This window comes from Vigna angularis, chromosome 7 (genome assembly GCF_016808095.1).
Source record: "Vigna angularis cultivar LongXiaoDou No.4 chromosome 7, ASM1680809v1, whole genome shotgun sequence".
Lineage (NCBI taxonomy): Eukaryota > Viridiplantae > Streptophyta > Magnoliopsida > Fabales > Fabaceae > Vigna > Vigna angularis.
Genome location: NC_068976.1, coordinates 24,567,660 through 24,582,183, shown reverse-complemented (window position 1 = coordinate 24,582,183; position 14,524 = coordinate 24,567,660). Strand labels below are relative to the sequence as shown.

At 30.1% G+C, this 14,524-nt stretch overlaps 1 protein-coding gene across 1 annotated transcript; it reads right to left on the bottom strand.

The window, feature by feature from the left end:
* Window positions 1-7,586: 7,586 nt before the first annotated feature.
* Window positions 7,587-13,259, bottom strand: LOC108338347 (uncharacterized). Its single transcript, XM_017575157.2, has 7 exons — window positions 12,716-13,259; window positions 11,331-12,222; window positions 10,722-11,001; window positions 10,377-10,484; window positions 9,851-10,129; window positions 9,517-9,660; window positions 7,587-8,073 (listed from the first exon to the last, which is right to left on the bottom strand). The coding sequence occupies exons 1-7, from the start codon at window positions 12,996-12,998 to the stop codon at window positions 7,900-7,902; spliced, it is 2,160 nt and encodes a 719-aa protein (XP_017430646.1). The 5' UTR covers window positions 12,999-13,259; the 3' UTR covers window positions 7,587-7,899.
* Window positions 13,260-14,524: the final 1,265 nt, after the last annotated feature.

Genomic DNA, 14,524 nt, shown 5'->3' with positions numbered 1-14,524 from the left:
TACAAGTTTTACATCGACTTAAAATAAATTAAAGTATAGAAATAAGTATAAATCTCAACTTACAAACAGACTTTAAAGAATTAAACTAGACTTTAAATCTAATATTTACTAACTTTAAGCTATTAATATTTATCATTTGAATATTCTCATAATGTTTTGACCATTCTAATTTTTATTTAGGGTTTATGATTTAGGGTTTAGGGTTTATGGTTTATGGTTTATGGTTTATGGTTTAGGGTTTATGGTTTAGGGGTTTAGGTTTAGCGTTTAGGGTTTATCGTTTATGGTGTATGGTTTAAGGTTTATGGTTTAGGGTTTATGGTTTAGGGTTTAGGGGTTTAGGTTGAGGGTTCAGGGTTCAGGGTTCAGGATTTATGGTTTATGATTTAGGGTTTAGCGTTTAGGGTTTAAATTATCCATTAATGTCTAGTCTTACGTTCGTGATATGTATATCTCGATGTGAAAGATGTATGTTACAAGTTTTACATCAACTTAAAATAAATTAAAATATATAAATAAGTATAAATCTCAACTTACAAACCAACTTTAAAAAATTAAACTAGACTTTAAATCTAATCTTTACTAAATTTAAGCTATTAATATTTATCATTTGAATATTCTCATAATGTTTTGACCATTCTAATTTTTATATAGTGTAACAAATTTTACTAAACTTTCTAGAATTTAAATTATCTCATAAAAATATTATTTTTTTCAAGTACTAATGTTCCATAACTATATTTTGTCAGCACAACACTTAACTTGTAAAAAGAAGTAACTTTAGATAGAGTTTAAAAAAATAACATTCTAGAAAAAAAAATTGTAAAATATTTATAATCTTTCATAAACTTTTTATTTATTATGAAACTATACCATTAAAGTGAGAGAAATAATCCAATAAAGACATGGAAATCCATTTGCAAAAATCTTCTTAAAAAATTGGACACTCAAGCTAAGTATCAACTATATACTTCTCCCGTTATCCCGCGGTAAGTATCATACTAGGTGTAACAATTATTTTTTGTGCTTTAATGTAAATGTTTGAAATAAAACAAAAAGTGAAGGTTGAGAGGTGATAATAGAAATTATTGGTGGTGTCTATAGTAAAAAGAGTTGCGTGGAGTTTTTTTAGATTAAATATATATATTTTTTAAAATTTTAACGCAAAATTAAAATTTAACTCGGTTTTAAATTTTGATATTTGATCTTCAAACTTTAAAATGTGAATTGATAATTTTCTAAATCTGTATTTTTGACATCTCATATATTATTTTAGACTAATAATAGAATTATTTGCATCATTTAACACCTTTCAATTTAAATATCAATATAAAATATTACTTAACATACAAAAATTAATGATATTAAGTTAAAAAGGTTATATTAATTCAATTTTAAAATTTTAAAATTAAAATTATATCAAAATTTAAAACAAAAATAAATTTTATTTTTACATTTAAATTTAGAGACTTCAGACATATCTAATTTTATTTTATATATATATATATGTATATATTAAGGTACATTTAATGATTTTGTGAAGTTTAAAAGAATATTTAAAAACAAGTTCACCTTTTGCTTTCAAACTCTTTTTTCTTTAACAATGATCTTCAGTCTAACTTATGCAATAATGTGGAGTATCTCTAGAAAAGTTTTCAAGTTTAAACTAAATTGTGGGGTATAATTTGAGTTTGAGGTGATAAAAGAGTTTTTTCCACTCTCTCATTTGACTTTTGTTTTATCAGGTTACAAAGAAACTTAAAGGTAAAATAAATTATTTTACTATAATTTATAAATTAAGGTACAAATTACAATTTGATGTGTGATAAATGATAAATTAAGGATTTTTTTTTACTGTAAACTTTATTGTGGTAAGTTTGTGAGTTAGTCCTTTTATCTTTAGATGGTTGGTGATAATTTGTAGAAGATTTTTCTTAGTCTACTTAGACATTTATACATGCTTGAGTAGAATTGTAGTATTGTAACTTAGGTTTATTTGAAGAGTTGTTAGTTAGTTTCGTTGAATTTTAAAAGTTTAATATTTATGATATATATATATATATATATATATATATATATATATATATATATATATATATATATATATATATATATATATATATATATATATATATATATATTACTCAAGTAATATCTAGGCCAAGACAAATAAATTTCAAAATTGGAGCACCTCGCTCAAGTACAGATCTATCCAAGAAAACATGGATAAATTTTGGATATTTTTCCTCTTGCTAGTAGAGAAATATTTTTCAGCCGATATTTCTCAGTTTAAGAGATATATCAATAAAGAAAAACCATTTTTTTATTTAAAAAATGTTAGTGATGAAATATCATTTAAATAATATTACCTCTTTTAAAGGGCTATTATTTTATATTCAAGTTATTCTAAATTCTGGAGATGACATTGTGTTATTGAATACTTTTTTCACATTTAGCTATTTTAGATTATATTATATTTTTTCTAGTTTATATTATGATTTGGTGTTACAATAATAAAAAAAATATAAATTAGTGATGATTTATTATGATTAATGTAGTTCATATGTTATAATAAGTTGTCTACTGATAATTTTGTGATAAAAAGTTAAAGTTATTATGATGGAGGTAGGTTTATTGGTTATAATAAGTATCCGTAACATTTTTGTAATGAAAGTTAAATTTATTTTACTTTTTGTAGGTTGACATGTCATACCAAGTGAATGCGATGGTATAATTTTAATTAGAAGAAAAAATTATTATGTCACTTATTGAGTGACTTGTCATAGTTTTTTTATTAACAAAGAATAAATAAATAAATATAATAGAATACTTATGAATATTATAATCCTTTACAAAAAAAGTATATGATATCCTCTACATAAGAAGTGTAGAGGACGTAACATCACGAACCACAAAAAACAACAACACCCTACACTATAAGTAATATATGTTATTGTGACTTGTTACAGTATATGTTTACCATGTCTGGTAATTTGATATGTCTGGTAATTTGATATGTGCCATAGTATGTTTGAATCTTTACTCACATTTTTTTGTCAAACATTTCATTTATACTCTTTGCATCATTTGTCAAGCAATTCATAAGTGAAGTTTCCTCTCTTAAGTTGCATTCTCACTAACTCCATTGTCGTATCTTGCCTTCTCACACCTTCCATTATGGTTGTCATCCCCATTATTATATTATCGTGAAGAGGTAAGTTATTGAACTTTAAAATGTTATATTCAAATTTGTTTCTGTTCTAATTGTTATCACATGTTGCATATTTGTTTGTTGTTGGTGTTGCTCATACAATTTTGGTGTACTGGCATGAATTGTTGTTGGAGCAAGTGTCATTGGAGAGGAGAGTTGCGAGTCAGATTAAGGATAAGGTGGTAGGATTTACCATATGAAAGTTGCCTTGCGGTGGATTCGCCATGGATAGGTTCGTAGGTGAAAGCCACTTGTCAATGGTATACACGAAGATGGAGAGTAGTGAATTTTGAGTGTAAGTTAAACTTATATAGTGAATTAGACTTACTATAATTAGGGATGGCAATGTGAAGCGATAATCCTATTTTAGCTTGTCTTGCATTTAGTCGTCAAGAGCAGAGAAATGTGGATTACATTTTTTGGCCCACTAAAACAACATTTGACTTTGGGTTTGTGAGCTAACTCATAACCCACATAAGAAATTGTTTATTTTGCTGTATAAAATAATAAAATAATAAAATGAGAGATTTTAATAGTTTTAATTTTATTTTATTAAATCAATAACAATAATAAAATCTATAAACTGATTTCTTAAAATAAGTATTATTTACAATTTTATAATTTATAATTTTTATATTTTTAAGTACACTTGAAAATAAAAATGACCTTTTATTGGACTAAAAGAACCCATGAACATCAGAGTTACTTTTGAATGAGTAAGTTGTTTAAAAAACACACACAACGTGTTGCTGGTCTTACTATATTTTAAGAATTTACACCAATGTAGATTATGTGGACCAAATGGAGAGAAACAAACAAAAATACTTAACTCACCCATTTTTTTTGTGTGGATATATATATATCATCTTTGATAATTAACACGCAAGAATAAAATAACGTAATATTATTATGGGCTTAATTCTCTTTCTTTTTTATAGTCTAATCTAAATAATTCAAAATTTCGCTCTAATTTTTCTTTTGTTCACTTATTTTCTTTGAATCACATCATAGAAAAATTGTAAACACGAAGAAAGATACTGGTTTTTCATCTTATAGTTATCAAAACATCATCTTAAATTCTGCTTTGATGAAAAAATGTGGCATGTCCAGTGCAAGTTGTGGGTACCAGAAGCAATTATGTACCACGCAGTCACTATAAAAAAAATATATCAAAATCGTTGTCAACTAAAAGAATTATCGATAATTAGATATTAAAATTTTATACATCGATACCTAATACATGGGAATGCGAAAATGAAAAATTAACGGTTTTTCAAATTTTTCACACGATAAATATTATTTGATGCAGTGTTTAAGAGCAACAAATATCAATGAATAATTTACAGTAAAATCAAAATTTAGACATGGTGAACAATTTTAATAGCAATATTGGGGGTATTGGTAGTAACTATTAACCCACAAAGGGAGAAATAAAAAGTGGATTGTTACTCCCTTCACCACCACACAATATTCCTTACACCTTCTTAATTTTTTTTATTTCTAAAACTATCTTTAGGTTAAAAGTTTATTACTTTTACCATTTACAATTTTTTAATTTATCTGAAAACCCTAATTCTACTTCACTTATTTACTGCTATGTTGCATCATCACATGGATTCTCTTCTCTCTTTTGACTTTGGTTTGAGTTCTTCTCCTCTCTTCTTCTTTTCCTTTCATTTTCGTTCATTCTTCTCCTTTTCGGTTTTTTTTTTGGTTTCATTGCTTCCATCAGCGGTTGATTCCTAGTGTGGAGGAGCTTGTTGTTTCGTCAATGAGTCCGCGAAGGCCACAACGGAAATGTGACATCTGTTTGGTCTTGAATGGATACCGACATCTGTTTAAGGCCTTAGAAAATCACATTCTCTTCTCACCCTTTATCTCTCGGATAATTTATTAAAATCATCTGTTGTATTTAATTGGTTTTTCAACTTCACCACCAATCTTCAAAGCCTTTCCCTTTATAATAATTTGGTAGACGGTCCCATCCCAGATGAATTTGGGAAAGTAATGAACTCTCTTGAAGCTCTCGGCCTTGGCAAAAACAAACTAAAAGGCGAGATTCCAGCTTCCCTTGGAACATATGCACATTAAAGATATTATACCTCTAAGAGTAACAGTTTGAATGAGAAAATTTCTAGTTTCATCCAGAATTCCTCAAGGTGCAACATAACACTTGAGATACTAGATTTATCTAATAACTTGATTTTTGGAAAACTACCTAATATTTCAGTGTTTAAATATTTGTGATATTTGTATCTTTGTAACAATCAGTTAACTAGTTAACTGGAGAAATACCAGAAAACATCAAGTTGCTTTATAAGTTGCAGTTTCTTCAATCTTGAAAAAAATTATTTGAAGGACAATATCAATGAATTGCATCTCACAAATTTGTCCCAATTGGTAGAACTAGACTTATCAGATAACGGAAGTGGGTATCTGTTTAAGGCCAAACGGATGTCCCCACTTCTGTTGTGTCCTTCGGGATCTCTCTTTAATATTTAATTTTTTAATTTTTTGTTTACCGGAAGCTTCACATTGATGGATGGAAAGTGAATCGAAATGATGATGATGGGTTGATAGGTGTGGTGAGGTAGAACTTCAAGGTAAAAGTTAAAACAGAAATTAAATATTACCAAGTGGGGAGGTGGAGGAAGAATGTGTGGTAGTGGAAGGAGTAACTCTTTAAAAGGTGTATCAAATAATAAATGGGCCTAAATTTCCACATGTCACCTTCCATTTATTGCGAATCTATTACAAAATGAATAAAAAAAAGGACGTTAGAAATTTCTAAGATGCGTAAACAATTTTATACATGTAACATCTCTATTGAATATGAAACAAATATTAATATCATAAATAATATTCCTTAATTAGTTGAAAAACTGTTACATTCATAAAAAGCATAACCTTTAATTTTATTTTATTTTGTACAAATTAGTCTCATTTTATTTTATTACTGAACTTTCTCCAAATTTAATGCCCCATATTAATAAATATTCAATTTGAAAAATGTAGACGTCGGCACGTTTATTATAACAAATTTCATAACTTCAATAAATAGTTTTGTTAACTTCTTATTTTGTAATTTAGAAGAAATTATATAGCATTTCCTTAATTGGAACTTTGATCCTGAACTGTGTTATATTAAGAGATTTATGTCAAAATATAGATGATTATATATGTAATTTCAAAATCAGGAATAGAAATTAATGCCATTACATACAGATTTCTCAAGTTCGAAATTAAATTTTATGAATTCAATTGTCTTGATAATGGCTCATTGATAGCAAAGTTCACATTTTTAGATAAATAAAACAACACTTTGCTGCTGTATAATTCTATATTTCAAAAATACCCACTATTATAATTGAATTTATTTAATGAAGTACTTATATTCAAATAATTTTAATTTTTATCAACAATATGGTAGACTTGATGTTCTTTTATTGAAGACAAGAAATATATCTAAAGTTAAATTTATATTAATTTATTCCACATTTCACATTTTTAGATAAATAAATCAACATTTTGCTGCTGTATAATTCTATATTTTAAAAATACCCACTATCATGTAAAATTGAATTTATTAATGAAGTACTTATATTCAAATAGTTTTCATTTTTATCAACAATATGGTAGACTTGATGTTCTATTATTGAAAACAATAAATATATCTGAAGTTAAATTTATATTAATTTATTTCACACACGTTTTAAAATTCACTTCGATTGATATATATATACTTGTATAATTGTATAATAGTATATTATATAAGATATTTAACAGATTCGTTAATAAATTTATGTTGTTGAGAAACATTTATAACATACAAATTTAAAGTAGACTTTACAGCAATATTAGTAAAAGTGATTTTAAAATTATGTCAACAGAATTTAAAAAATATACATGAAATTAAACACGGTTATAATTTTTTAAAATTGTAAAGAAGGTGATCGTTTGAAATAAACAGCTAAGTAAAATAATAAGTCATTTAAAGTTAAAGATAAGAGCATTAATAACTGAAATTTAGGATAAAAGACGAAAGAAGTAAATTGAACATAGAATAAAATTTAGAAAAATGAATAATTAAATTGAAAAACATATGATAAAAGTGACAAATAATGATAAATTCACGTGTCATAAGAAAATAAATAAAAACATTCATGTTTGAGAATTTTTTATTTTTTGTGTATATCATAAAAGTAAGGATTGAATATCTGATCTAAAGCAAATTACTTGAGCCTCTAACCAGTAGACCAAACTCAGTGCCAGAATGAAACTTACATTTACAAAGGCTGGCCTCTGAATTAGCAGCATCGATCAGTGAGAAACTTCCATTTTTTTTTTCTGTAAAGAAAGTAAATTAATCCAAATCTACTGAATTCATGTAACCCCTGTATTATGTGATATCATGTTAGAGCCAAATGGGGTGACAAGAAAATGTTATTCTGATAACCTCTCCATTCGTGGAAGGCAAAAAAATAATGGGAAGCAATTCTGTACAATGAGCAAACTATAAATCAACAGGCAAAAAGGAAATATACAGAATGAGACAGTGACACTTGATGTGCCTATAAACAAACCAAAATTGTGATTGCAAGCTTTGCTATATGCATAATATAAGCAGAAGAGATCATGAGATGTGGATGATTCCAATGGAATTACTGAACTTTCCACCAGAGAAAGGATTAGTAAACATAGGAAAGCCATGGATGCTTTAGTGCTTGTCTTGCGGTAGGCCTTCTTTTAGGGTTGACGCAGAGTAGGTATCTGATAAAGTTGATAAACATAGTATCAGTAACCTGCAGGTGCTGCTCCAACGATGACTCTTCTGGAATCAAGAACTCCAGTTGATCAGTCTCCTGTGTAGAGTGTATAACATTAATGATTGGTTGGAAACAACTGAAATAGAATTTAGAAGGATTCATGATAGGATGGAGACTCTAGGCCTGAAACTAAGTGTTTGTTTGAACTCAACAGGAGTTGAAAAAAAAAAAAGTAACCCACTGTACCTTTTGAGTTACTTAGAATTTGAAGTGAAAAGAAAGTAACTATTTGGAGCTTTTAAGTTAATTGGGATTTGATGTGAAATTTCTTTTTAAACTTGATATGAGAAAAAGTGTTAAATATGTTGACACAATGTTTAATGAAAACTAAAAGTTGGTTTGGATGTTTCAATTGAAATCCAAATACACCCACTCTGAGTGTGACGTTGAAATGCAGTTAGGAAATTAAGTTGAGTTGAATTCAATTGGAGTCGAAAAAAACCAACTTATTGTAGCTTCTAAGTCAATTTTAGCTTTTAAGTGAATTAGAATTTGAGCTGGGATTTCATTCTAACTTAATCTGAAAAAACAAAAATTCAAATATGTTGGTGCAGTGTTTAATGAAAATTGAAAGTTGGTTTGGGAATTGAAATCCAAACAGACCCACCCTCCAGTAGTTCAAACTTCAAAGATGGGGCTAAATTATTGCAATTAATTAACATTTTATTGTTTTGTGTTTTCTTTTATTATTTTCTGAAGTTAGATTATTAGACCTATAGGGTTATCATCAACAGGCTAGTAGCTGTAGGCTATTTTAAGGTGTTGTTTTTGTGTAATGAGGATACGAAGAAATGTGAGTTTTAGCATTATTTCCACCTGCTTTATCCTCTACCTATGTTAATTGAAGTAGTAATCAAGGGGGCTCTGGCTTGTTGCAGTAGAGTTTTTAAGTTATTGTAAACTTTCTAACAAATGTTCAATTCTAACGGATAAAAGAAACTCTAGTATTATCCATCTAACAGTTAAAAATTAATTATGTCGATGAATGAAGGGGCCTTTTATTTGTTATCCTTATTTGTAGACAACTAGTACATATCTATACTCCTCTTTCAATTACTGTATTTTCTCACTTAAAATAAACGTACTAATCCATCTCAATTTTTGTTCACATCAACTTCACGTTGCTAATATAGTCTGAGAAAAGATAGTAGAATTTCACTGATTGCCCCTCGAAGTTGATACTGACCACAATGAGGATTAGTAAGAATGTAAGATTCTTTTGGTAAATATAAGATTTAATCAGGGCTCATATAGAAAATGAAAATGTGCTACATTCTCGTGTTAACTAGATCATATCAGGTTAGTACACTTCTAGAAACAAGAGAAAATTTTGCTATTTCCCCCCTCCAATTAAATGAGTAAATGTGACCAGCAGTCGGCAGCCAGAATAGAATGTTTTTTCACCTAAGATTTCACACAAACGACAAATCTGTAAAAAAAGGAATAGCTATGCAAAGGAAAAAAATAGGGGAAACAAACCTCATTTATGTAATAAATATCATATTCTTTGGTGAAGTACTTGTGCGTTTCTTGTCCTTTCACCAACATTTCCATATTAATAGAACCAAACATTCCAATTATGCGTGCCAGGATCATCACAACTGCATCATTTGGGAACAGCACCTGCAGAAGAGATTACAATTCAGGATAAGTAACAAAAAAATATTTGAAAATAAATTATTCCACAACTATATCTTACCAACTGAAAATCTGATTTAACTGTATGAAAGAAAAGCAAATTCCTTGCTCATGTTAAAACCAGAGAAAACTGTATTTGATTAATATCATAAAGAAAAGGCAGATTAGAACATACTTCCCCAGAGCATAGCTCCGCCAAAATGCATCCCAGAGACCATATGTCAATCTTCTCATCATATTGAAGACCTAACATCACTTCAGGAGCTCTATAGGATCTGGACTGTACATATAGGCACAGATTGTCTGTTTGGAAGCAACTACTTCCAAGATCAATAACCTTTATCTCACATCTTTTGTAACTTTTGATTAGAATGTTTTCTGGCTTCAGGTCACAGTGAACAATTCCCAAGCCATGCAAGTATTGCAATGCTTCCAAACACTGACGAGTAATGATCTGCAAATAACAACAATCTAATCATTTAAAACACTTAACTATTTCTGGCAAGAAGCAATTCTACTTAAATAGCTGAATTAACTATCCAATAATGGATAGGTATGTATTAATAGGAGACAGGTATTCGTGATCATCAAAGTTGTGAAGGATCAACAGTGCGCTTAAGACAACTATCTCTAGCAATATAACAACTGAATAAATAATCATGTGCAATAGGTACACAAACTTTTCTTCTATTTGAACAAACCTGCAATCTCTTTAATGTAAAATATGCTTCCCCTCCAGATTCTTGGTTGAATTTCTGAAATTCATACAAGTTTGCTCGCAGAAGTTCAGTTACAATGAATAAATGCTCCTGTGGAGTTTTGATTCAATATAAGCAACTTAAGACTGGACAGAATGGGAAAAGATATGTAAATAAATTCTAATGATAAATTTCCATTAGATCATTCTAAAAGCTACATGAAAAAGATTTATTTGTGCTCTAGCTCTATAGTTCATAATTTCCCTGATAAGCAAGTATAATTTTGCATATAGTTTGAACTGAACATTTGCATACCTTACGAAATCAATTCAGATGTATAAGACATACCTGATGGTAGAAATAGTCATAAAGGCGCAAAATGTGATGTTCATCTGCTGGGTCACCCTTATTGACAAGTTTCAGAAGCTTGATTTCATCTAAGCTTTGATCAAAGAAGTCTTTGTCATTTTTAATAATCTTCAAACAAACATCTATCCCTGTCTGAAGGTCATGTGCCTGAACAACCCTACTGAAGGCAGCTGAACCAAGATACTCGGTCAAATAATACCTTCCAGCCAAGACTGTATTTAACACAATCGGAAGTTCCTTGTTTTCTTCAAATCCAGTCCTGTAGATGCAATAATGGACCATAGCAAATCATACTCAAATACAACGTAAGTTTATCTAAACACACATAAGGAGCAAAAGTGCAAAAGCCACAATTCAAATTTCATAAGAAATAAATGCGGAGTCCAAATCATCATGCACATAGTTAATGCCAACTACGAAAAGTTGTAGGCTCAAAATTAAGAAAATTATAAATGAAAAAAGCGGCATTTAATTTCAAATTCTAATAATTCCTAAACTTCTACACATCCAAAATCAACTTATTCACAAGCATTTCCAGGAATATTTGTTAGAAACGAAAGTTTAAGACACAAGATCATCTTTCAAAACCTGTTCTTTCTATGTATAATTCTCAGATCAAACACTTCGTATTCTTCCTCTTGAGTATACTTCAAGAGCTCATCATCAGTTGTATCCTCTCCATCGGCAGCAAGCTCTGGATCTTGACAGTCTTCAGTTAATTCTCCACCAAGTTGTGCCTTATAGGTGTCAAGTCCATTTGGTAGATTTTTATCAGTAACTTCGATAGTTAAGTCGTAAGGACCCTTGTACTCCTTACTGCTGTCGTTTTTAGTGTAGTGGTCAAAACTTTGATTCAAAGTTAGCTCTGAAGTAGAATCAAAAGAGTTAATGTCCCCAACAACCCCCAAATGAAAATTGTTCAGATGGATTTCCTTCAAGTTAGGGTAGCCGAAGTTTGTAGGATCCAGACTGCAAGAACCTCCAGAACCAGGACTGCTTTTGCAAAATGGAACTTCACAACTGCAGGCAACACTGGGTTTCTCAGCCTTACCCTCTAATTCCCCTTTAAACTGGTCCTTGTTATCAACATAACAATACCCTTTTGAATGAGCCACAGTTCCATCCACTACAGAAAAATGATTATCAAGGCATGCCTTGTCCATGTAACCACCATTACTATTCCCCTTTAGTTGAAATTCTTCATAGTTGGAACCAAGATGCAGAGAATTGTCCCGTTGGTTGTCCGTTTCTGCTGTCATGACAAACTTATCTTCACTCTGACACGCAAAATAGTCTGGCCCTTCAAAATTAGGAGTCATGAAATAGTCTTCATCTTTTTCATTATACCAATACGGTTCATTTTGCATATCAAAATCGTGATAATCACGTGCTGTGCCAAACTGAGATAATCTTTCAGACGAAGACTCCGAATCATTCTGAGTCTGAGACGAGGAACGGATTCCATATGGATTTACGAATTCTGCAAAAACAACTACGTTTTAGGATGCTCCATTCTCGAACATTCGTGAATGGCATCACTCAAAGAAATTGATGTTTCCACGGATTGCTAAATCGTGTATTTCTAACAAAAATTAAATACTAGCACTTTTTTTCCAGTACGAAACCACTAATACTCTGCATCCCCTAAAATGAATTGTTCTATATGTATAATGCTGAATTAATACGCATGCAATTGAGCTGTGTGATCAACAAAACCAAACACACGAAATCAAATATAGATGATCAATTACGCGATCCTAATTTACAAATTGAAAACACCTAAGTGTAAAAAAACTAAAAAAGCATCCAATTCAATAGTAGCACTAGCAGCACGGAGTGGAAAACATCAAACAGTAACTGCTTAGGTCTCCGTTACATAGAACAGAGAGTGATCAATCACTTATCAACCCATGCAATTGAGAATAAGCACTAAACTTGATTTGAATTTCATTTTCAATTTGAATTTGGAGTACCTGAAGAAGAGACGCGAGAAGTGGAAGAATCGATGGTGACGAACTCGTCCGAGCTGGATTTGGAGTCGTCGTCGTCCGCGGCGGCGAACTCGGACGGTCGGGAGAAGGATCGAACTCTGACCGGCGGCGGCGGCGGGACCATGGGGAAGAAGAACTTCTCGTAGTCGAAGTTTCCGAGGTCGGTGTTCTCGATGATGTCTTCTCGGAGAGCGGACTCCGCCTCCGACAAGCCATTCTTCCGCAGAAACTCTAACACTGCTTCGACGCCGTTGGACACAGCCATGGACACGACACGACCAATTCAGAAACCTTATTGTTGTTGTTGTTGATGATGATAATGTCTGAGTAGGGCAGTGACATGTGAATTAAGAATGACGGAAGGGACATAAGCGTAATAAAACGCATGGTTTATGATGTGCATGCTCTGGTAATGGTTGCAAGAAGAGAGAGAAGAGTGCGTTAGAAACATGGAAGATTCGCTCTGCGTCTCTCTATATGTTTTCAGTGTAAAACATAAGCCAAACCATGGGTGCCAATGTCTTACCAACTTTTGAAAAGATGAAGAGAGAGAAAAGGTTGTTGTTTAGTCGGGCCACAAATTTTACGCATTCTTTGATTTGACACGTGTAATCATCATGCACTGCCCACGTCATCAGTCTATTCTTGTTTTTATTTTTCTGTTGTTTCTTTTATGGTGAGAAGTCAACATGGCATGGGACCGTTGGTTTTGCTTTTACTCTCTCTCTCTCTCTTTTTTTTTTTTTTTCCTTTTAGCCATTTTTTGTTACTTTTCATTTCCAGAACGTGCTTTCAGCGCTTCCTCCCTGACTTTTTTTTTCTCTTTTTTCGTTGTTTTCCATGAAAACATAAATGAATACAAGAATAAAATTATTATAATTTTTTAGAAAATAAAAAAATTCACAATAAGAAAAAGCTAAAAGTCAATACCTATTTTTTCTCGGTGATTTTGAAATTGGATGTTACAGTATAATCGGAAATATTAATATTCTTGGTATAGACCAAATGAAAAAAATTGACAGTGATGATCCGACCAATTTTGAGCCGCCTCCTTGATAATCTTCCTTATGCTTGGAATATTCTTCTTCTTTGACATTTCATGTTTGTCTCTGATCGTAAACTTCAGAAACAAGCAACTTTCAAAATAACTGCACCATTAAAAAATCTCTAATCTAATGAACTAATCTATATAAATATATATAGTTGGTTGCCATACGGACACAAATGCTTTCATAAGCAAATATATCTCAAAGAAACAACTTGAAGAATAATTTTTCCAAATTTTTAAATTTAAACCCTTATCAGATCAAAATTTTAATATATTTTAGTTTTTAAATTTTAAAAATAAAGACACGTGTTGACAGTATAAATGTATAAAAAGTTAAAGTATTCATAAAAAAAATTAATGTTTTTATTTAAAAGATAATATTAATTTATTTTTAAAGTTTTAACATCAAAATATAAGAAAAACACGTTTAACTTTTTTCTTTTTAAAAATATTCATTACACGTCTAAATTTTTTATATTTAAATATGATTTTTTTCATTTTTTTTAAATATAAAAATTTATATTTTTATAAATATTTTATTTTTATATTTTGTTTTAAACGAATGTAAAAATGTATCGTGGTAAATATTTTTATTATTTGAGTGTGTTTTTGGAGAAAAGTGTGAGAGAGAAGTGAGAGTGAAGCAAAGATTAATGATAAAAGGAGTAGGAGCAGATGCAGATGTTGAATCTTAAGAGTAAATGGAAGTTTTTTACTTTTGATTAGAGGGTAATGAAATGAAT

Excerpts from the sequence above, each read along its gene's own strand:
- LOC108338347 (XM_017575157.2), bottom strand. The coding sequence starts at position 12,998 with ATGGCTGTGTCCAACGGCGTCGAAGCAGTGTTAGAGTTTCTGCGGAAG. Across the intron at positions 10,485-10,721 it reads ATGACTATTTCTACCATCAG|GAGCATTTATTCATTGTAAC; the intron begins GTATGTCTTATA and ends AAAACTCCACAG. Across the intron at positions 10,130-10,376 it reads TTACATTAAAGAGATTGCAG|ATCATTACTCGTCAGTGTTT; the intron begins GTTTGTTCAAAT and ends TGTTATTTGCAG.